Source organism: Drosophila persimilis, unplaced genomic scaffold (genome assembly GCF_003286085.1).
Source record: "Drosophila persimilis strain 14011-0111.01,24,50 unplaced genomic scaffold, DperRS2 tig00000735-arrow-arrow-pilon, whole genome shotgun sequence".
Classification (NCBI taxonomy): Eukaryota; Metazoa; Arthropoda; class Insecta; order Diptera; family Drosophilidae; genus Drosophila; species Drosophila persimilis.
The window spans coordinates 808979-829659 of NW_020825346.1; the positions used below are offsets into that span (position 1 = coordinate 808979).

The following is a 20681-nucleotide window of genomic DNA, read 5'->3' on the forward strand; positions in this document are numbered from 1 at the left end:
TTAGCTGTTTCTATTTCTGTTACTTCCACTGTTCCAGGCACTGTTAACTCCAACGTTTCAGGCGTCACTGTTGGTCGCTGTGTCTCAGCAAATTGTTCCAAATTCTTAGAAGTTTCCAATCGACTTATTTCAGCTGCTACTAAGTTCGAGTTTTTAAACAAATTTACAACTTGTGTCGTGGGCAAGGGGATACTACTTTCGGGCACTGGCAGTGGGGCTTGCTCTGCTTCAATACTCCCGAGCCGTAATGCGGTGGTTAGCTTAGCTTTAGCACAACCTTCCGACCAATCAATTGGATGCTTTGGATACTGGCCAACTGATGCGTTCAGGTAGCGGGCCAGTAGCGAATTCGCTGCTTTTGTAGCTTCTGCTTCTGCTTCTGCTTCTTCTTCAGTCAACTGTTCCTCGGCCTCGGCCGCAGGAGCTTGTCGATCGAATGTGCTTGCAGTCAATTTCAATGGTTGTATGGGCTCGTTACCAGACGCTGTGCTGGACTTTTTGTCATATGGAGAGGTGAACAATGGATTCAGGGTTCGCAGCAGTGGCCGCGGGGCACGAGGTCCTGGCTTGGGTGCGGCTGGTGGCCGACCAAAAATCTTTGCGATATTGGAACGTACCTTTTTCGATGCCAAACCAGTCACAATCGCCGTCACGCCCACAATGCCCACTAGGCCCACAACGCCCTCCGTTAGTGTGTCCTCGCGTGTGTGTCTTTCGTTGGGATCCCAAACTTTCTGCTTTCGATTGTACTCGTACTCGAAATCCTTATTCATTTTTGGGAACCGAAAATTTTGTTTTGAAATAATATGCGCACTTATATTTGTATGTGTCTGCTACGATGCCAAAAAGGTGTCTAGAAAAACTGCCTTCTGTCAGAATACAATTGTTATCGATTGAAATGCCTTTCAATGTACGTTTTTTGTTGTTTTTTTTTTTATTATTTATAATCGATATTTTGATTACGCCATATGTATATATATGTCTGTGTATATTCCAATTCCTACTCCAATTCCTGCTACAGCCATTGAGCCAATTCCTCTGCCCTTGGACCGAGATCTCTTTTAGGAGTGGCTCCACCATCTCGATCTCGATCGGGACTTAAACTTAGAGCAGTGGTCCCTCGGAAAGCAATATTTGTTTCTCGTCTTATTCCTGAGGCTACAACGGAGGATGTTAAACAACATCTTTCCTCTAAACTTAATACTTCGCCTGTTGATATAGTTGTGACTAAATTTACATTTAAACATAAGCGCAACATATTATCCTTTAAAATTCTTCTCCCTGTTGATTCCCAATTGCCATAATGACTTTATCAATGGGCTAACGGATATTTCCCTTGTCCAAATTAATGACGTTAAAAACATTAGGGACAGACTTCTTGACGTCGTTTTTGTTAACGATGGTTCTCTTGCTACGGTATCTAGAGCAAGCCCAATAACTCTCCCTGAAGATCCTTACCATCCAACTTTGTTGATATCACTGGAGTGTACACAATCTGGAGGTGCTGACAGTTCCATGGCTCCTTGTCACATAAAGTGTTTTCGCAAAACAAACTTTATCGATTTTGATCTACATAGATTCAACTGTTAACTCGTTTTATAGTTCTATTTACTCCGCCCTTAATACGTTTGTTCCAGATCTCACTGTACCTGTATCGTCCAAGCCTCCCTGGTTCTCCAAGTATATGTCATACTTAAAAAATAATAAATCCCGGCTCTATAAAAAGTACCAGAAGTCGGGCTCCACGTTGCCCTTAGCTCTATACTCCTCCGCTCGCTCTCTGTTCCTTGCCGTCAATAGTCAGTGTTATAATCATTACCTTTCACAATGTAGTAGTTACTTTCGTAGTGATCCTAAAAAATTCTATTCGTTCGTTAACTCTAAGCGCAAGTCAAACGTTTTTCCTCCGTCCTTTCATTACCAGAACAAAACAGAAGCTTCTGCTGTTGGTATTGCAAATTTATTCGCTAACTTTTTCCAAACAACGTACTCGTCTCATATTTACAACGCATCCACTCCGTATCCGTACCAGCTACCTCAAGCTAACAGCATTTTTCTGCCCTTTTTCGAGGAAAGCGTTGTTCTGGAAGGTTTGTCATCTATGGACATATCGTTTTCTGCGGGTCCAGATAAGGTACCAAGTTGCATCTTAAAACACTGTGCCCAGTCCCTTTGCAAACCCTTGACCTTTCTCTTCAACCTCTCCTTGGAACAGTCTTGTCTCTTAGTAATTTGGAATGAGTCCTATATCATTCCGCTTCACAAAAAAGGTTCAAGATCAAACATTGAAAACTATCGTGGTACCGCAAAGCTTTCCGCCATCCCGAAGCTTCTTGAGTTCCTGGTCACCCGGCAACTGCAACATCTTTGTTGCAGCTTGATATCTCCGTCGCAACACGGTTTTTTCAGACATCGTTCAACATCGACTAACCTTCTTGAGTTTTCTAACCTAATCCACCGTGGTTTTCAAATTGGTTTGCAGACGGATGTAGTTTTTACGGACTTCTGCAAGGCATTCGATTCTGTGAACCATGCTCTGCTTATTCACAAGCTTTCTTTATTAGGGTTCCCAACGAATCTTCTAGATTGGATTTTGTCCTATCTCTCTAACCGTACTCAACGTGTTTTGTTTTCTAACGTGTTGTCAAATACTGTTAATGTTACTTCAGGTGTGCCACAGGGAAGTCATCTGGGCCCGCTTCTGTTTATTTTATTTGTGAATGACCTTCCTCAAGTTATAACATACTCTACTACACTAATGTATGCTGATGATGTAAAAATCTGTCTTTCTTACTCTGATTGGTATTTGCACACACGCCTTCAACTTGATCTAAGTGAACTACTATTGTGGTGTTCAACTAATCTTCTTTTTCTGAACCTTTCCAAATGCAAACTTATGACATTTTACCGTCGCGCTCCTCATTTTGTCCCATATGTTCTAGGAAATCAAATCCTTGAGCGAATTTCGAGTTCAAATGACCTCGGAGTCCTTTTTGATCATAAGATGTGTTTTAACACCCATATAGCTGCAACTGTAAATAAAGCTAAGGGTGTTATAGCGTTCATCAAGCGTTGGTCCAAGGAGTTTGACGACCCGTACGTTACGAAACAACTGTACATCTCGTTGGTACGTCCTATATTGGAGTATTGTTCTTGTGTGTGGAGCCCGCAGTATAAAGAGCAGCAGGCTGTTATTGAATCCGTGCAAAAGCAATTTTTATACCCGATACTCAAAATGAGTTTTGGGGTATATTAGATTTGTGGTGAAAGTGGATGTGTGTAACGTCAAGAAGGAATCGTTTCCGACCCCATAAAGTATATATATTCTTGATCAGCATCAATAGCCGAGTCGATTGAGCCATGTCTGTCTGTCCGTCCGTCCGTCTGTCCGTCCCCTTCAGCGCCTAGTGCTCAAAGACTATAAGAGCTAGAGCAACGATGTTTCGGATCCAGACTTCTGTGATATGTCACTGCTACAAAAATATTTCAAAACTTAGCCTCGCCCACTTTCGCCCCCACAAAGGGCGAAAATCTGTGGCATCCACAATTTCGACGATACGAGAAAACTAAAAACGCAGAATCGTAGAAAATGACTATATCTTACAGAGTGCAAAATCTGAACCAGATCGTATAATTATTATAGCCAGAATCACGAAAACAATTTCACTCTTTCTCGCTCTGTCTCACTCTAACACACAGGTTTCATGGTCGGTTTTGCCAATTGCAAAATATGAGTTCAAGGATCTCAGAACCCATAAGAGCTAGAGCAACCAAATTTCGTATACACACTCCTGTGATATCGGACCTTGACCGTTTTGTGTCAAAATTTCGCCGCACCCCCTTCCGCCCCCGCAAAGGTCGAAAATCTGGGGCAACCACAAATCTCAGAGACTATTAAGGCTAGAGTAACCAAATTTGGTATCCGCACTCCTGTTAGATCTCACTATAAAACGTATATCTCAGAATTTCGCCCCACCCCCTTCCGCCCCCACAAAGGACGAGAATCTGTTGCATCCACAATATTTCAGATTCGAGAAAACTAAGAACGCAGAATCATAGAGAATGACCATATCTATCAGATTGCTGAATCTGGATCAGATCAGATAATTTTTATAGCCAACAGGAACAAATCAATTTGCACTGGCTACGCAGCGCCCGACGTCACGCTCAGACTGATTTTCTGTCTCTCTCGCACGCACTCTTTGTCGTGTCGTTTAATATTAGCGGCGTCTGCCGGAGGAGAGCCATACTGACTTAGTATCGGGTATAACCGTAGAGTTGCGGTGTCCGCAGCAACTCACAACATTCCCCCTCGTTATTATTAATAATCGATAATTTGATTACGCCATATGTATATATATGTATGTATGTATATATATTACTCGTTAGGTTTTCGAGACGCCAATTCACTGCAGGCTTCCTTTTCATATGGGTTTCATTCGCTTTTTCCACTTTCGATTTATATTTACCATACATACTATATTTATATATATTTATAATATTTATTTTATGCTTCCTATACAACTATACATATTTGTGTGTGTGTTTTGTGTGTGTGTTAAAATCAGATTTGGGAAACACACACAATTCTAAACAGATCTAAACACTTAAAAAGATTGGCACGCTTTGAAATCGGAGCTCGAACGGATGATGGGCATGGAGATCTTCGGAGGAGAATATGGAATATATGGAGGAACTAAAGTTATTGTTGCGCTTCAAATTGAACTACGTGAAATGGAGCTCCCACTCCCACTCCCACTCCCGCTTCCGCTTCCGCTCCTACAGATCCCTTCTAGGTATTGCACTCTTGTCACGGCCCCAGGATATAGTCATAGTCTACCCGTCCCCTCCCTCACGCCCCTAGTAGTAGGCGGGGAACGGGTGATAGTTAGACGGATTCGAGGCATGATGATTGGCCGACGGCAGCACAGGCGGCGGTCGTACGCCCGGATGGTAGTTGCTCGATGCCACCTGGTGGTAGGCCCCAAAGCTGCGGGCCATGTGCCGATTCTGGGCCACTGCCGCCGCCGACTCGCCCAGGAGGCGGGACTGGTCTGCTGTGCCCAGCAGGCGATTGTTCTGTTCCATCAGCAGATGGGCGGTGGGGTCGACCAGCAGGCGGTGCTGGTCGGCGGCATTTGAGGCGGCCAGAATTCGGTGCTGCTCCACCGTAGAGAGCAGGCGGTGATGCTCAAGACTGTCGCGGCTCTGGTGCTGCATCTGCGAGGAGAGGAACGACCGATTGTTGCCCACGGCCATGTTGGCCGTGTTCGGTGTGAGGTCCAGCGAGGCCATTCGCAGCATGTCGTGATGCGGATGGTTGTAGGGCAGCTGTGGCGGCGACGACACCACATAGTTGGCCGTGCGGCTCAGGTCCACGGAGGTGGTCTGGTCGTGCTCCTGCTCGCCCAGCTGCTCGCTCAGCATGTTGTGCATGGCCGCCGCCGACTGGTGTTGCTGCATGGCCAGCTGGCTGCCGTGTCCGTGCTCCTGCTGGTGCACCACCGATGCACCCGTTGCCTGCTGTGCCTGCGCCTGGGCCTGGGCCTGCGCCTGCTGGCTCTGCTCCCTGTCCGACAGAATGTCGTAGATGTGATGGTAGCGACTGCTTGGCAGCTGGATGTTGTGGTGATAGTTGCTCGACGCATTCGATCTCGAGCTCATGTCCAGGCCCTGCAGATCGGACAGATCGTTGGCCGCACTCGCCGCCGCGGCAGCAGCCGCCGCCGCACTCGCCGCACTCGCCACATTGCTGTTGCTGCTCTGGCGATACTCCGCCGGCGAGTCGAGCTCCTGGCTGTTGTACTTCAGGTTGCTCGCCATGCTCTCGTACGTGGAGTACATGAGATCGATCTACGACTGGGGGAACTTCATGCGCATATCATGGCCCGCGCTGCTCGAAATAACAAACAGAATGAACGTTCCATTGGCGGTAAAAGTAGCGAGTAACGAGGGAAAAATGCAATGAAAAATAAGAGTTGGTGAAGCGATAAATGCTGACATACAAAAATGTTCTGTACCTGTTCTGCGGCATGATGCTGTTCTCCTCGTCGCTGGACATTTGATTGTGACGCGAGAGGTTGTGCCGCTGGCGTTGCTCGTGCTGGTCCTGCTCCTGCACCGCCCGGAGAGATGGGCGGCGGCGAGGGCGGCGTGCGATGGTGCGACGAAGAGAAGCCATCGGAGTCGGGATGCTGCGGTTGGGGTGTGCTGCCCGCATCCACGTCCACATCGTTCTGGTTCTGGTTGCTCTGCGGATTGGTTGGCGTCGAGGCGCTGGGCGAGATGTTGCAGGCTCCCAGGAACATCGGAAGTGAATTCTGAATTATGGAGAGGAATTGCTTGATTGCTGAAAAGCCACGCTAAGATAATCTAATCGGGGGAACTGAACTCGAGTGTCGCCGCGGGACAACAGCAACAGCAAAAAGACGTTTGGCTATACGTGGGGGCTGGCCCCAGCACTCACCTTCCGTGCGCCAGATGTACCGCGTGAGGGACCAGGGCGTACGCATATCCTGCGGATGACTGGGCTCAATATAGTGCTTCATTTCGCGCAGGGCCTGGAGGGTGAGCGTAGAGAAGCAGGCGGCCAGGGAGCCGGCACAGGCATTTTGGGTGGTCGTCAGCTGGCTGGTTGTCTCCTTATTGACCATGAAAGCGACAAACTTCTGGCATCCTCCGTAGGCGGCAAAGAGAACCGAATTCTCGGCCACATTGGCCACCACGGCGGGCAGGGAGCCCGCATAGAGGCCCCGGAATATACCATCCGTTCGATACGTGCTCACGAAACAGTCGAACAATCCTTTGTAGGCCTCCGGGAAGGTCTGCAGCTTCACCTTGACAGTGTCCAGCGGCTGCGAGACGTACACCTGTGCGGCCCCGCCTAAGAGATCAAGGGGAGTTGATATTGGTCCCATGGTGTCGGCAGAGCTGTGTGTATACGCACCCAAAGAGCCCGCCAGGAAGTCGATGAGCCCCTCCACAAAGTTGATGTTGTTCCCGGTTCCGCCTCCATGCATGTCGAGGCGCCGTACGAGTCTTAGGAATTTGCCGAATATGAATAGGAGGCCGTCACGCACGGCTTCGAGCGTCGAGAGTGGACTGAGCTTCCGGACGCGGCCGCGTCGCTGCGATTCACGACGCTCGTTCTCGCTCTGCTGGCTCTCCTCCTCGGCCTCGGCCTCCAGCACCGCCTGCTCGTATGCCTCGAGCAGTTCATCGGGGGCCCCTATCAGCACGGAGCTGCCCACTCGGCTGGAGCCGACTCGCGGCCGTGTCAGCGTTGACGCTGGTTGCTCATCATCGTTCTTGGGGGCAGGCTTTGGCTCTCGCGGTGCTTGTCTCTTCAGGAATTTCTCTTCGGGTGTCGGGGGTAGGAGCGGTGTTGGTGGCTCCGTTGGATCTTCTCTCTTACCGATTTGCCTTGACCCCCTGCCCGCGTAAAATGTTTCGGGCTGTGGTTTCTCTTCGGGTCTTGTGCTCTTCTTGTCTGACATGACAGTGCTCTTAGTCTGCTGCTGGATGTTGCTTTCTTCTCTCTTTATTGCTGTTTACTGAAATTCGTCATCATCAAACGATCGGCTGCTCTTCCGATCGTTGTCGTTCGTGTCCGGTCTGTGGCTGTTGGTGTTGGTGTTGGTGTTGGTGTTGTGTGGGTCTGTTGCTTATTCTCTTTGTCTGTTATTGAACGCGCTCTGATAACTTCGAGCTTTCTGTTATGTCTTCTTTTCCAGCGATAGTTGTTTTGTTCGCTTTTTCAGCGGTATTTGTTATGTCTGCTTCTTCAGAGGTAGCTGTTATTTTCGCGCTTCCGCCGGTAGCTGTTATATCTGCTTTTACAGCGGGGGCTGTTAAATCTGCCTTTGCAGCGGGTGTTGCTATATCTGCTTTTACAGCGGCCGTTGTTATATCTGCTTTTACAGCGGACGCTGTTATGGCGGCGTTTACAGTGGGGACTGTTATGCCCGTTTTTACAGCGGAGGCTGTTATATCTTCGTTTACAGTGGGATCTGTTATGTCGGCTTTTACACAGGTAGCTGCTATGTCCGCGTTTCCAGTGGTGACTGCTGTGTTAGCTGTTTCTATTTCTGTTACTTCCACTGTTCCAGGCACTGTTAACTCCAACGTTTCAGGCGTCACTGTTGGTCGCTGTGTCTCAGCAAATTGTTCCAAATTCTTAGAAGTTTCCAATCGACTTATTTCAGCTGCTACTAAGTTCGAGTTTTTAAACAAATTTACAACTTGTGTCGTGGGCAAGGGGATACTACTTTCGGGCACTGGCAGTGGGGCTTGCTCTGCTTCAATACTCCCGAGCCGTAATGCGGTGGTTAGCTTTGCTTTAGCACAACCTTCCGACCAATCAATTGGATGCTTTGGATACTGGCCAACTGATGCGTTCAGGTAGCGGTTCAGTAGCGAATCCGATGCTTTTGCAACCACCGCTTCTTCTTCAGTTATGTTCTGTTCTTGTTGATCAAAATGGCTTGCAGCTAATTTCAATGACGCTAGTTGGGCGCTGCCACACGGACTTGACGGGGTACTGCTGTCGGTTACGGGTGCTAGGGGCTGCTCTTCTGGTGCCACAATACTCCGGAACCGTAGGGCGGTGGTTAGCTTAGCTTTAGCACAACCTTCCGACCAATCAATTGGATGCTTTGGATACTGGTCAACTGATGCGTTCAGGTAGCGGGCCAGTAGCGAATTCGCTGCTTTTGTAGCTTCTGCTTCTGCTTCTGCTTCTTCTTCAGTCAACTGTTCCTCGGCCTCGGCCGCAGGAGCTTGTCGATCGAATGTGCTTGCAGTCAATTTCAATGGTTGTATGGGCTCGTTACCAGACGCTGTGCTGGACTTTTTGTCATATGGAGAGGTGCACAATGGATTCAGGGTTCGCAGCAGTGGCCGCGGGGCACGAGGTCCTGGCTTGGGTGCGGCTGGTGGCCGACCAAAAATCTTTGCGATATTGGAACGTACCTTTTTCGATGCCAAACCAGTCACAATCGCCGTCACGCCCACAATGCCCACTAGGCCCACAACGCCCTCCGTTAGTGTGTCCTCGCGTGTGTGTCTTTCGTTGGGATCCCAAACTTTCTGCTTTCGATTGTACTCGTAATCCTTACTCATTTTTGGGAACCGAAAATTTGGTTTTGAAATAATATGCGCACTTTGTATATTTGTATGTGTCTGCTACGATGCCAAAAAGGTGTCTAGAAAAACTGCCTTCTGTCAGAATAAAATTCTTATCGATTGAAATGCCTTTCAATGTACGTTTTTTGTTGTTTTTTTTTATTATTAATAATCGATAATTTGATTACGCCATATGTATATATATGACTGTGTGTATATATATATATATATATATATATATCATTTCGATCAGCGTTTTCAGTGTGTGTGTGTTTGTGTGGGTGTGTCTGTCTGTTTTTGTGGATATACAATTCTTGCATTAATATTATTATCATTGTTTTTGGGTTTTTTCTTGTTTTTTTTTGGTATGTGTTTTGTATATCGTTTCAGTTTTTTTTTAATATTTTGTTGGTTTATGTTTTTTTTCGGGCTTTTTGTTCTTTTGCCTTATCGCATTCTGCGGCTTATATAAATTTAATAATTTACATGAAATTATAACATATGTATTTACTCGCTATACCATACCATTTAGTACATTTATTATTATTATTATTTTTATTATATATATATATATGTTTGTATATATAGCCATTTAGCCCCCATTGTCTGACTAGAATCGCTGAAACGCCATTATCCACAATATTTATAATATAATAGTAAAAAAAAAACAATAACAAGAAAAAAAATAGAGAGACACACACACTCGTTAGGTTTTCGAGACGCCAATTGCGATCTTCGAGCACATGCCATTGAGTGTGGGATGATGCTTGAGCTAGGTTCCTGATCGGTCATGTATCGGTATGTCTATACACTATCCATATATATATTCATTCGCTGAGTTTGCAGGGGATAATGAGGGTAATAAAGGTCCTTTTGCCGAATCTAGAGAGGAGAAACTCTGCCCACACTTTGTACTCGTTAATACGCTTTACTTTACTCGTTTCTCATGGTGTAAAAATATTATTCATTATCATTATTATTACTATTATTATTTAGCATGTTTAGCACTTTTATCGTCTTTTTCTTTTGTCATCTTTTCTTTTTGTTCCTATACAAACTCAGCATGAAATTTGCTTTTAAAAAAATTCTCACTGCAGGCTTCCTTTTCATATGGGTTTCATTCGCTTTTTCCACTTTCGATTTATATTTACCATACATACTATATTTATATATATTTATAATATTTATTTTATGCTTCCTATACAACTATACATATTTGTGTGTGTGTTTTGTGTGTGTGTTAAAATCAGATTTGGGAAACACACACAATTCTAAACAGATCTAAACACTTAAAAAGATTGGCACGCTTTGAAATCGGAGCTCGAACGGATGATGGGCATGGAGATCTTCGGAGGAGAATATGGAATATATGGAGGAACTAAAGATATTGTTGCGCTTCAAATTGAACTACGTGAAATGGAGCTCCCACTCCCACTCCCGCTTCCGCTTCCGCTCCTACAGATCCCTTCTAGGTATTGCACTCTTGTCACGGCCCCAGGATATAGTCATAGTCTACCCGTCCCCTCCCTCACGCCTCTAGTAGTAGGCGGGGAACGGGTGATAGTTAGACGGATTCGAGGCATGATGATTGGCCGACGGCAGCACAGGCGGCGGTCGTACGCCCGGATGGTAGTTGCTCGATGCCACCTGGTGGTAGGCCCCAAAGCTGCGGGCCATGTGCCGATTCTGGGCAACTGCCGCCGCCGACTTCGGTGGTGCTCCACCGTAGAGAGCCGGCGGTGATGCTCGAGACTGTCGCGGCTCTGATGCTGCATCTGCGAGGAGAGGAACGACCGATTGTTGCCCACGGCCATGTTGGCCGTGTTCGGTGTGAGGTCCAGCGAGGCCATTCGCAGCATGTCGTGATGCGGATGGTTGTAGGGCAGCTGTGGCGGCGACGACACCACATAGTTGGCCGTGCGGCTCAGGTCCACGGAGGTGGTCTGGTCGTGCTCCTGCTCGCCCAGCTGCTCGCTCAGCATGTTGTGCATGGCCGCCGCCGACTGGTGTTGCTGCATGGCCAGCTGGCTGCCGTGTCCGTGCTCCTGCTGGTGCACCACCGATGCACCCTTTGCCTGCTGTGCCTGCGCCTGGGCCTGGGCCTGCGCCTGCTGGCTCTGCTCCCTGTCCGACAGAATGTCGTAGATGTGGTGATGGTAGCGACTGCTTGGCAGCTGGAAGTTGTGGTGATAGTTGCTCGACGCATTCGATCTCGAGCTCATGTCCAGGCCCTGCAGATCGGACAGATCGTTGGCCGCACTCGCCGCCGCGGCAGCAGCCGCCGCAGCACTCGCCGCATTGCTGTTGCTGCTCTGGCGATACTCCGCCGGCGAGTCGAGCTCCTGGCTGTTGTACTTCAGGTTGCTCGCCATGCTCTCGTACTTGGAGTACATGAGATCGATCTACGACTGGGGGAACTTCATGCGCATATCCTGGCCCGCGCTGCTCGAAATAACAAACAGAATGAACGTTCCATTGGCGGTAAAAGTAGCGAGTAACGAGGGAAAAATGCAATGAAAAATAAGAGTTGGTGAAGCGATAAATGCTGACATACAAAAATGTTCTGTACCTGTTCTGCGGCATGATGCTGTTCTCCTCGTCGCTGGACATTTGATTGTGATGCGAGAGGTTGTGCCGCTGGCGTTGCTCGTGCTGGTCCTGCTCCTGCACCGCCCGGAGAGATGGGCGGCGGCGAGGGCGGCGTGCGATGGTGCGACGAAGAGAAGCCATCGGAGTCGGGATGCTGCGGTCGGGGTGTGCTGCCCGCATCCACGTCCACATCGTTCTGGTTCTGGTTGCTCTGCGGATTGGTTGGCGTCGAGGCGCTGGGCGAGATGTTGCAGGCTCCCTGGAACATCGGAAGTGAATTCTGAATTATGGAGAGGAATTGCTTGATTGCTGAAAAGCCACGCTAAGATAATCTAATCGGGGGAACTGAACTCGAGTGTCGCCGCGGGACAACAGCAACAGCAAAAAGACGTTTGGCTATACGTGGGGGCTGGCCCCAGCACTCACCTTCCGTGCGCCAGATGTACCGCGTGAGGGACCAGGGCGTACGCATATCCTGCGGATGACTGGGCTCAATATAGTGCTTCATTTCGCGCAGGGCCTGGAGGGTGAGCGTAGAGAAGCAGGCGGCCAGGGAGCCGGCACAGGCATTTTGGGTGGTCGTCAGCTGGCTGGTTGTCTCCTTATTGACCATGAAAGCGACAAACTTCTGGCATCCTCCGTAGGCGGCAAAGAGAACCGAATTCTCGGCCACATTGGCCACCACGGCGGGCAGGGAGCCCGCATAGAGGCCCCGGAATATACCATCCTTTCGATACGTGCTCACGAAACAGTCGAACATTCCTTTGTAGGCCTCCGGGAAGGTCTGCAGCTTCACCTTGACAGTGTCCAGCGGCTGCGAGACGTACACCTGTGCGGCCCCGCCTAAGAGATCAAGGGGAGTTGATATTGGTCCCATGGTGTCGGCAGAGCTGTGTGTATACGCACCCAAAGAGCCCGCCAGGAAGTCGATGAGCCCCTCCACAAAGTTGATGTTGTTCCCGGTTCCGCCTCCATGCATGTCGAGGCGCCGTACGAGTCTTAGGAATTTGCCGAATATGAATAGGAGGCCGTCACGCACGGCTTCGAGCGTCGAGAGTGGACTGAGCTTCCGGACGCGGCCGCGTCGCTGCGATTCACGACGCTCGTTCTCGCTCTGCTGGCTCTCCTCCTCGGCCTCGGCCTCCAGCACCGCCTGCTCGTATGCCTCGAGCAGTTCATCGGGGGCCCCTATCAGCACGGAGCTGCCCACTCGGCTGGAGCCGACTCGCGGCCGTGTCAGCGTTGACGCTGGTTGCTCATCATCGTTCTTGGGGGCAGGCTTTGGCTCTCGCGGTGCTTGTCTCTTCAGGAATTTCTCTTCGGGTGTCGGGGGTAGGAGCGGTGTTGGTGGCTCCGTTGGATCTTCTCTCTTACCGATTTGCCTTGACCCCCTGCCCGCGTAAAATGTTTCGGGCTGTGGTTTCTCTTCGGGTCTTGTGCTCTTCTTGTCTGACATGACAGTGCTCTTAGTCTGCTGCTGGATGTTGCTTTCTTCTCTCTTTATTGCTGTTTACTGAAATTCGTCATCATCAAACGATCGGCTGCTCTTCCGATCGTTGTCGTTCGTGTCCGGTCTGTGGCTGTTGGTGTTGGTGTTGGTGTTGTGTGGGTCTGTTGCTTATTCTCTTTGTCTGTTATTGAACGCGCTCTGATAACTTCGAGCTTTCTGTTATGTCTTCTTTTCCAGCGATAGTTGTTTTGTTCGCTTTTTCAGCGGTATTTGTTATGTCTGCTTCTTCAGAGGTAGCTGTTATTTTCGCGCTTCCGCCGGTAGCTGTTATATCTGCTTTTACAGCGGGGGCTGTTAAATCTGCCTTTGCAGCGGGTGTTGCTATATCTGCTTTTACAGCGGCCGTTGTTATATCTGCTTTTACAGCGGACGCTGTTATGGCGGCGTTTACAGTGGGGACTGTTATGCCCGTTTTTACAGCGGAGGCTGTTATATCTTCGTTTACAGTGGGATCTGTTATGTCGGCTTTTACACAGGTAGCTGCTATGTCCGCGTTTCCAGTGGTGACTGCTGTGTTAGCTGTTTCTATTTCTGTTACTTCCACTGTTCCAGGCACTGTTAACTCCAACGTTTCAGGCGTCACTGTTGGTCGCTGTGTCTCAGCAAATTGTTCCAAATTCTTAGAAGTTTCCAATCGACTTATTTCAGCTGCTACTAAGTTCGAGTTTTTAAACAAATTTACAACTTGTGTCGTGGGCAAGGGGATACTACTTTCGGGCACTGGCAGTGGGGCTTGCTCTGCTTCAATACTCCCGAGCCGTAATGCGGTGGTTAGCTTAGCTTTAGCACAACCTTCCGACCAATCAATTGGATGCTTTGGATACTGGCCAACTGATGCGTTCAGGTAGCGGTTCAGTAGCGAATCCGATGCTTTTGCAACCACCGCTTCTTCTTCAGTTATGTTCTGTTCTTGTTGATCAAAATGGCTTGCAGCTAATTTCAATGACGCTAGTTGGGCGCTGCCACACGGACATGACGGGGTACTGCTGTCGGTTACGGGTGCTAGGGGCTGCTCTTCTGGTGCCACAATACTCCGGAACCGTAGGGCGGTGGTTAGCTTAGCTTTAGCACAACCTTCCGACCAATCAATTGGATGCTTTGGATACTGGTCAACTGATGCGTTCAGGTAGCGAGCCAGTAGCGAATTCGCTGCTTTTGTAGCTTCTGCTTCTGCTTCTGCTTCTTCTTCAGTCAACTGTTCCTCGGCCTCGGCCGCAGGAGCTTGTCGATCGAATGTGCTTGCAGTCAATTTCAATGGTTGTATGGGCTCGTTACCAGACGCTGTGCTGGACTTTTTGTCATATGGAGAGGTGCACAATGGATTCAGGGTTCGCAGCAGTGGCCGCGGGGCACGAGGTCCTGGCTTGGGTGCGGCTGGTGGCCGACCAAAAATCTTTGCGATATTGGAACGTACCTTTTTAGAAACCAAACCAGTCACAATCGCCGTCACGCCCACAATGCCCACTAGGCCCACAACGCCCTCCGTTAGTGTGTCCTCGCGTGTGTGTCTTTCGTTGGGATCCCAAACTTTCTGCTTTCGATTGTACTCGTACTCGTAATCCTTACTCATTTTTGGGAACCGAAAATTTGGTTTTGAAATAATATGCGCACTTTGTATATTTGTATGTGTCTGCTACGATGCCAAAAAGGTGTCTAGAAAAACTGCCTTCTGTCAGAATAAAATTCTTATCGATTGAAATGCCTTTCAATGTACGTTTTTTGTTGTTTTTTTTTATTATTAATAATCGATAATTTGATTACGCCATATGTATATATATGTCTGTGTATATATATATATATATATCATTTCGATCAGCGTTTTCAGTGTGTGTGTGTTTGTGTGGGTGTGTCTGTCTGTTTTTGTGGATATACAATTCTTGCATTAATATTATTATCATTGTTTTTGGGTTTTTTTCTTGTTTTTTTTGGTATGTGTTTTGTATATCGTTTCAGTATTTTTTAATATTTTGTTGGTTTATGTTTTTTTCGGGCTTTTTGTTCTTTTGCCTTATCGCATTCTGCGGCTTATATAAATTTAATAATTTACATGAAATTATAACATATGTATTTACTCGCTATACCATACCATTTAGTACATTTATTATTATTATTATTTTTATTATATATATATATATGTTTGTATATATAGCCATTTAGCCCCCATTGTCTGACTAGAATCGCTGAAACGCCATTATCCACAATATTTATAATATAATAGTAAAAAAAAAACAATAACAAGAAAAAAAATAGAGAGACACACACACTCGTTAGGTTTTCGAGACGCCAATTGCGATCTTCGAGCACATGCCATTGAGTGTGGGATGATGCTTGAGCTAGGTTCCTGATCGGTCATGTATCGGTATGTCTATACACTATCCATATATATATTCATTCGCTGAGTTTGCATGGGATAATGAGGGTAATAAAGGCCCTCTGGCCGAATCTAGAGAGGAGAAACTCTGCCCACACTTTGTACTCGTTAATACGCTTTACTTTACTCGTTTCTCATGGTGTAAAAATATTATTCATTATCATTATTATTACTATTATTATTTAGCATGTTTAGCACTTTTATCGTCTTTTTCTTTTGTCATCTTTTCTTTTTGTTCCTATACAAACTCAGCATGAAATTTGCTTTTAAAAAAATTCTCACTGCAGGCTTCCTTTTCATATGGGTTTCATTCGCTTTTTCCACTTTCGATTTATATTTACCATACATACTATATTTATATATATTTATAATATTTATTTTATGCTTCCTATACAACTATACATATTTGTGTGTGTGTTTGTGTGTGTGTTAAAATCAGATTTGGGAAACACACACAATTCTAAACAGATCTAAACACTTAAAAAGATTGGCACGCTTTGAAATCGGAGCTCGAACGGATGATGGGCATGGAGATCTTCGGAGGAGGAACTAAAGTTATTGTTGCGCTTCAAATTGAACTACGTGAAATTGAGCTCCCACTCCCACTCCCGCTTCCGCTCCTACAGATCCCTTCTAGGTATTGCACTCTTGTCACGGCCCCAGGATATAGTCATAGTCTACCCGTCCCCTCCCTCACGCCTCTAGTAGTAGGCGGGGAACGGGTGATAGTTAGACGGATTCGAGGCATGATGATTGGCCGACGGCAGCACAGGCGGCGGTCGTACGCCCGGATGGTAGTTGCTCGATGCCACCTGGTGGTAGGCCCCAAAGCTGCGGGCCATGTGCCGATTCTGGGCCACTGCCGCCGCCGACTCGCCCAGGAGGCGGGACTGGTCTGCTGTGCCCAGCAGGCGATTGTTCTGTTCCATCAGCAGATGGGCGGTGGGGTCGACCAGCAGGCGGTGCTGGTCGGCGGCATTTGAGGCGGCCAGAATTCGGTGCTGCTCCACCGTAGAGAGCAGGCGGTGATGCTCGAGACTGTCGCGGCTCTGGTGCTGCATCTGCGAGGAGAGGAACGACCGATTGTTGCCCACGGCCATGTTGGCCGTGTTCGGTGTGAGGTCCAGCGAGGCCATTCGCAGCATGTCGTGATGCGGATGGTTGTAGGGCAGCTGTGGCGGCGACGACACCACATAGTTGGCCGTGCGGCTCAGGTCCACGGAGGTGGTCTGGTCGTGCTCCTGCTCGCCCAGCTGCTCGCTCAGCATGTTGTGCATGGCCGCCGCCGACTGGTGTTGCTGCATGGCCAGCTGGCTGCCGTGTCCGTGCTCCTGCTGGTGCACCACCGATGCACCCTTTGCCTGCTGTGCCTGCGCCTGGGCCTGGGCCTGCGCCTGCTGGCTCTGCTCCCCGTCCGACAGAATGTCGTAGATGTGGTGATGGTAGCGACTGCTTGGCAGCTGGAAGTTGTTGTGATAGTTGCTCGACGCATTCGATCTCGAGCTCATGTCCAGGCCCTGCAGATCGGACAGATCGTTGGCCGCACTCGCCGCATTGCTGTTGCTGTTCTGGCGATACTCCGCCGGCGAGTCGAGCTCCTGGCTGTTGTACTTCAGGTTGCTGGCCATGCTCTCGTACTTGGAGTACATGAGATCGATCTGCGACTGGGGGAACTTCATGCGCATATCCTGGCCCGCGCTGCTGGAAATAACAAACAGAATGAACGTTCCATTAGCGGTAAAAGTAGCGAGTAACGAGGGAAAAATGCAATGAAAAATAAGAGTTGGTGAAGCGATAAATGCTGACATACAAAAATGTTCTGTACCTGTTCTGCGGCATGATGCTGTTCTCCTCGTCGCTGGACATTTGATTGTGACGCGAGAGGTTGTGCCGCTGGCGTTGCTCGTGCTGGTCCTGCTCCTGCACCGCCCGGAGAGATGGGCGGCGGCGAGGGCGGCGTGCGATGGTGCGACGAAGAGAAGCCATCGGAGTCGGGATGCTGCGGTCGGGGTGTGCTGCCCGCATCCACGTCCACATCGTTCTGGTTCTGGTTGCTCTGCGGATTGGTTGGCGTCGAGGCGCTGGGCGAGATGTTGCAGGCTCCCTGGAACATCGGAAGTGAATTCTGAATTATGGAGAGGAATTGCTTGATTGCTGAAAAGCCACGCTAAGATAATCTAATCGGGGGAACTGAACTCGAGTGTCGCCGCGGGACAACAGCAACAGCAAAAAGACGTTTGGCTATACGTGGGGGCTGGCCCCAGCACTCACCTTCCGTGCGCCAGATGTACCGCGTGAGGGACCAGGGCGTACGCATATCCTGCGGATGACTGGGCTCAATATAGTGCTTCATTTCGCGCAGGGCCTGGAGGGTGAGCGTAGAGAAGCAGGCGGCCAGGGAGCCGGCACAGGCATTTTGGGTGGTCGTCAGCTGGCTGGTTGTCTCCTTATTGACCATGAAAGCGACAAACTTCTGGCATCCTCCGTAGGCGGCAAAGAGAACCGAATTCTCGGCCACATTGGCCACCACGGCGGGCAGGGAGCCCGCATAGAGGCCCCGGAATATACCATCCTTTCGATACGTGCTCACGAAACAGTCGAACAATCCTTTGTAGGCCTCCGGGAAGGTCTGCAGCTTCACCTTGACAGTGTCCAGCGGCTGCGAGACGTACACCTGTGCGGCCCCGCCTAAGAGATCAAGGGGAGTTGATATTGGTCCCATGGTGTCGGCAGAGCTGTGTGTATACGCACCCAAAGAGCCCGCCAGGAAGTCGATGAGCCCCTCCACAAAGTTGATGTTGTTCCCGGTTCCGCCTCCATGCATGTCGAGGCGCCGTACGAGTCTTAGGAATTTGCCGAATATGAATAGGAGGCCGTCACGCACGGCTTCGAGCGTCGAGAGTGGACTGAGCTTCCGGACGCGGCCGCGTCGCTGCGATTCACGACGCTCGTTCTCGCTCTGCTGGCTCTCCTCCTCGGCCTCGGCCTCCAGCACCGCCTGCTCGTATGCCTCGAGCAGTTCATCGGGGGCCCCTATCAGCACGGAGCTGCCCACTCGGCTGGAGCCGACTCGCGGCCGTGTCAGCGTTGACGCTGGTTGCTCATCATCGTTCTTGGGGGCAGGCTTTGGCTCTCGCGGTGCTTGTCTCTTCAGGAATTTCTCTTCGGGTGTCGGGGGTAGGAGCGGTGTTGGTGGCTCCGTTGGATCTTCTCTCTTACCGATTTGCCTTGACCCCCTGCCCGCGTAAAATGTTTCGGGCTGTGGTTTCTCTTCGGGTCTTGTGCTCTTCTTGTCTGACATGACAGTGCTCTTAGTCTGCTGCTGGATGTTGCTTTCTTCTCTCTTTATTGCTGTTTACTGAAATTCGTCATCATCAAACGATCGGCTGCTCTTCCGATCGTTGTCGTTCGTGTCCGGTCTGTGGCTGTTGGTGTTGGTGTTGGTGTTGGTGTTGTGTGGGTCTGTTGCTTATTCTCTTTGTCTGTTATTGAACGCGCTCTGATAACTTTGAGCTTTCTGTTATGTCTTCTTTTCCAGCGATAGTTGTTTTGTTCGCTTTTTCAGCGGTATTTGTTATGTCTGCTTCTTCAGAGGTAGCTGTTATTTTCGCGTTTCCAGCGGTAGCTGTTATATCTGCTTTTACAGCGGGGGCTGTTAAATCTGCCTTTGCAGCGGGTGTTGCTATATCTGCTTTTACAGCGGCCGTTGTTATATCTGCTTTTACAGCGGACGCTGTTATGGCGGCGTTTACAGTGGGGACTGTTATGCCCGTTTTTACAGCGGAGGCTGTTATATCTTCGTTTACAGTGGGATCTGTTATGTCGGCTTTTACACAGGTAGCTGCTATGTCCGCGTTTCCAGTGGTGACTGCTGTGTTAGCTGTTTCTATTTCTGTTACTTCCACTGTTCCAGGCACTGTTAACTCCAACGTTTCAGGCGTCACTGTTGGTCGCTGTGTCTCAGCAAATTGTTCCAAATTCTTAGAAGTTTCCAATCGACTTATTTCAGCTGCTACTAAGTTCGAGTTTTTAAACAAATTTACAACTTGTGTCGTGGGCAAGGGGATACTACTTTCGGGCACTGGCAGTGGGGCTTGCTCTGCTTCAATACTCCCGAGCCGTAATGCGGTGGTTAGCTTAGCTTTAGCACAACCTTCCGACCAATCAATTGGATGCTTTGGATACTGGCCAACTGATGCGTTCAGGTAGCGGTTCAGTAGCGAATCCGATGCTTTTGCAACCACCGCTTCTTCTTCAGTTATGTTCTGTTCTTGTTGATCAAAATGGCTTGCAGCTAATTTCAATGACGCTAGTTGGGCGCTGCCACACGGACTTGACGGGGTACTGCTGTCGGTTACGGGTGCTAGGGGCTGCTCTTCTGGTGCCACAATACTCCGGAACCGTAGGGCGGTGGTTAGCTTAGCTTTAGCACAACCTTCCGACCAATCAATTGGATGCTTTGGATACTGGTCAACTGATGCGTTCAGGTAGCGGGCCAGTAGCGAATTCGCTGCTTTTGTAGCTTCTGCTTCTGCTTCTGCTTCTTCTTCAGTCAACTGTTCCTCGGCCTCGGCCGCAGGAGCTTGTCGATCGAATGTGCTTGCAGTCAATTTCAATGGTTGTATGGGCTCGTTACCAGACGCTGTGCTGGACTTTTTGTCATATGGAGAGGTGCACAATGGATTCAGGGTTCGCAGCAGTGGCCGCGGGGCACGAGGTCCTGGCTTGGGTGCGGCTGGTGGCCGACCAAAAATCTTTGCGATATTGGAACGTACCTTTTTAGATGCCAAACCAGTCACAATCGCCGTCACGCCCACAATGCCCACTAGGCCCACAACGCCCTCCGTTAGTGTGTCCTCGCGTGTGTGTCTTTCGTTGGGATCCCAAACTTTCTGCTTTCGATTGTACTACTCGTAATCCTTACTCATTTTTGGGAACCGAAAATTTGGTTTTGAAATAATATGCGCACTTTGTATATTTGTATGTGTCTGCTACGATGCCAAAAAGGTGTCTAGAAAAACTGCCTTCTGTCAGAATAAAATTCTTATCGATTGAAATGCCTTTCAATGTACGTTTTTTGTTGTTTTT

The 20681-nt window shown here is 48.9% G+C and overlaps 3 protein-coding genes across 9 annotated transcripts; all 3 read right to left on the bottom strand.

Annotated features, from left to right (window-relative positions):
- Positions 1–5830: 5830 nt before the first annotated feature.
- On the bottom strand, positions 5831–7501 carry LOC6603953. Of its 3 annotated transcripts, none has more exons than XM_026992542.1 (4): positions 6947–7501; positions 6467–6883; positions 6021–6349; positions 5831–5893 (listed from the first exon to the last, which is right to left on the bottom strand). In XM_026992542.1, exons 1-4 carry the CDS (start codon positions 7494–7496, stop codon positions 5882–5884), a joined length of 1308 nt encoding a protein of 435 aa, XP_026848343.1. In that variant the 5' UTR covers positions 7497–7501; the 3' UTR covers positions 5831–5881. The 3 variants fall into 3 exon arrangements, with proteins under 3 accessions (XP_026848343.1, XP_026848345.1, XP_026848344.1); XM_026992544.1 differs by having other exon boundaries at positions 5836–5893; positions 6021–6299; XM_026992543.1 differs by having other exon boundaries at positions 5836–5893; positions 6021–6320.
- Positions 7502–11479: 3978 nt separating this feature from the next.
- LOC113566518 lies at positions 11480–13173 on the bottom strand. 3 transcript variants are annotated; one of them, XM_026992549.1, is made up of 4 exons: positions 12619–13173; positions 12139–12555; positions 11693–11992; positions 11480–11565 (listed from the first exon to the last, which is right to left on the bottom strand). In XM_026992549.1, exons 1-4 carry the CDS (start codon positions 13166–13168, stop codon positions 11543–11545), a joined length of 1290 nt encoding a protein of 429 aa, XP_026848350.1. In that variant the 5' UTR covers positions 13169–13173; the 3' UTR covers positions 11480–11542. The 3 variants fall into 3 exon arrangements, with proteins under 3 accessions (XP_026848350.1, XP_026848349.1, XP_026848351.1); XM_026992548.1 differs by having other exon boundaries at positions 11483–11568; XM_026992550.1 differs by having other exon boundaries at positions 11484–11568; positions 11693–11971.
- A 2997-nt stretch (positions 13174–16170) lies between these two features.
- Positions 16171–18899, bottom strand: LOC6604102. 3 transcript variants are annotated; one of them, XM_026992545.1, is made up of 4 exons: positions 18345–18899; positions 17865–18281; positions 17419–17718; positions 17200–17294 (listed from the first exon to the last, which is right to left on the bottom strand). In XM_026992545.1, exons 1-4 carry the CDS (start codon positions 18892–18894, stop codon positions 17269–17271), a joined length of 1293 nt encoding a protein of 430 aa, XP_026848346.1. In that variant the 5' UTR covers positions 18895–18899; the 3' UTR covers positions 17200–17268. The 3 variants fall into 3 exon arrangements, with proteins under 3 accessions (XP_026848347.1, XP_026848348.1, XP_026848346.1); XM_026992546.1 differs by lacking the exons at positions 17865–18281; positions 18345–18899 and having other exon boundaries at positions 16171–17294; positions 17419–17631; XM_026992547.1 differs by lacking the exons at positions 17865–18281; positions 18345–18899 and having other exon boundaries at positions 16172–17291; positions 17419–17631.
- Between the last annotated feature and the right edge of the window lie 1782 nt (positions 18900–20681).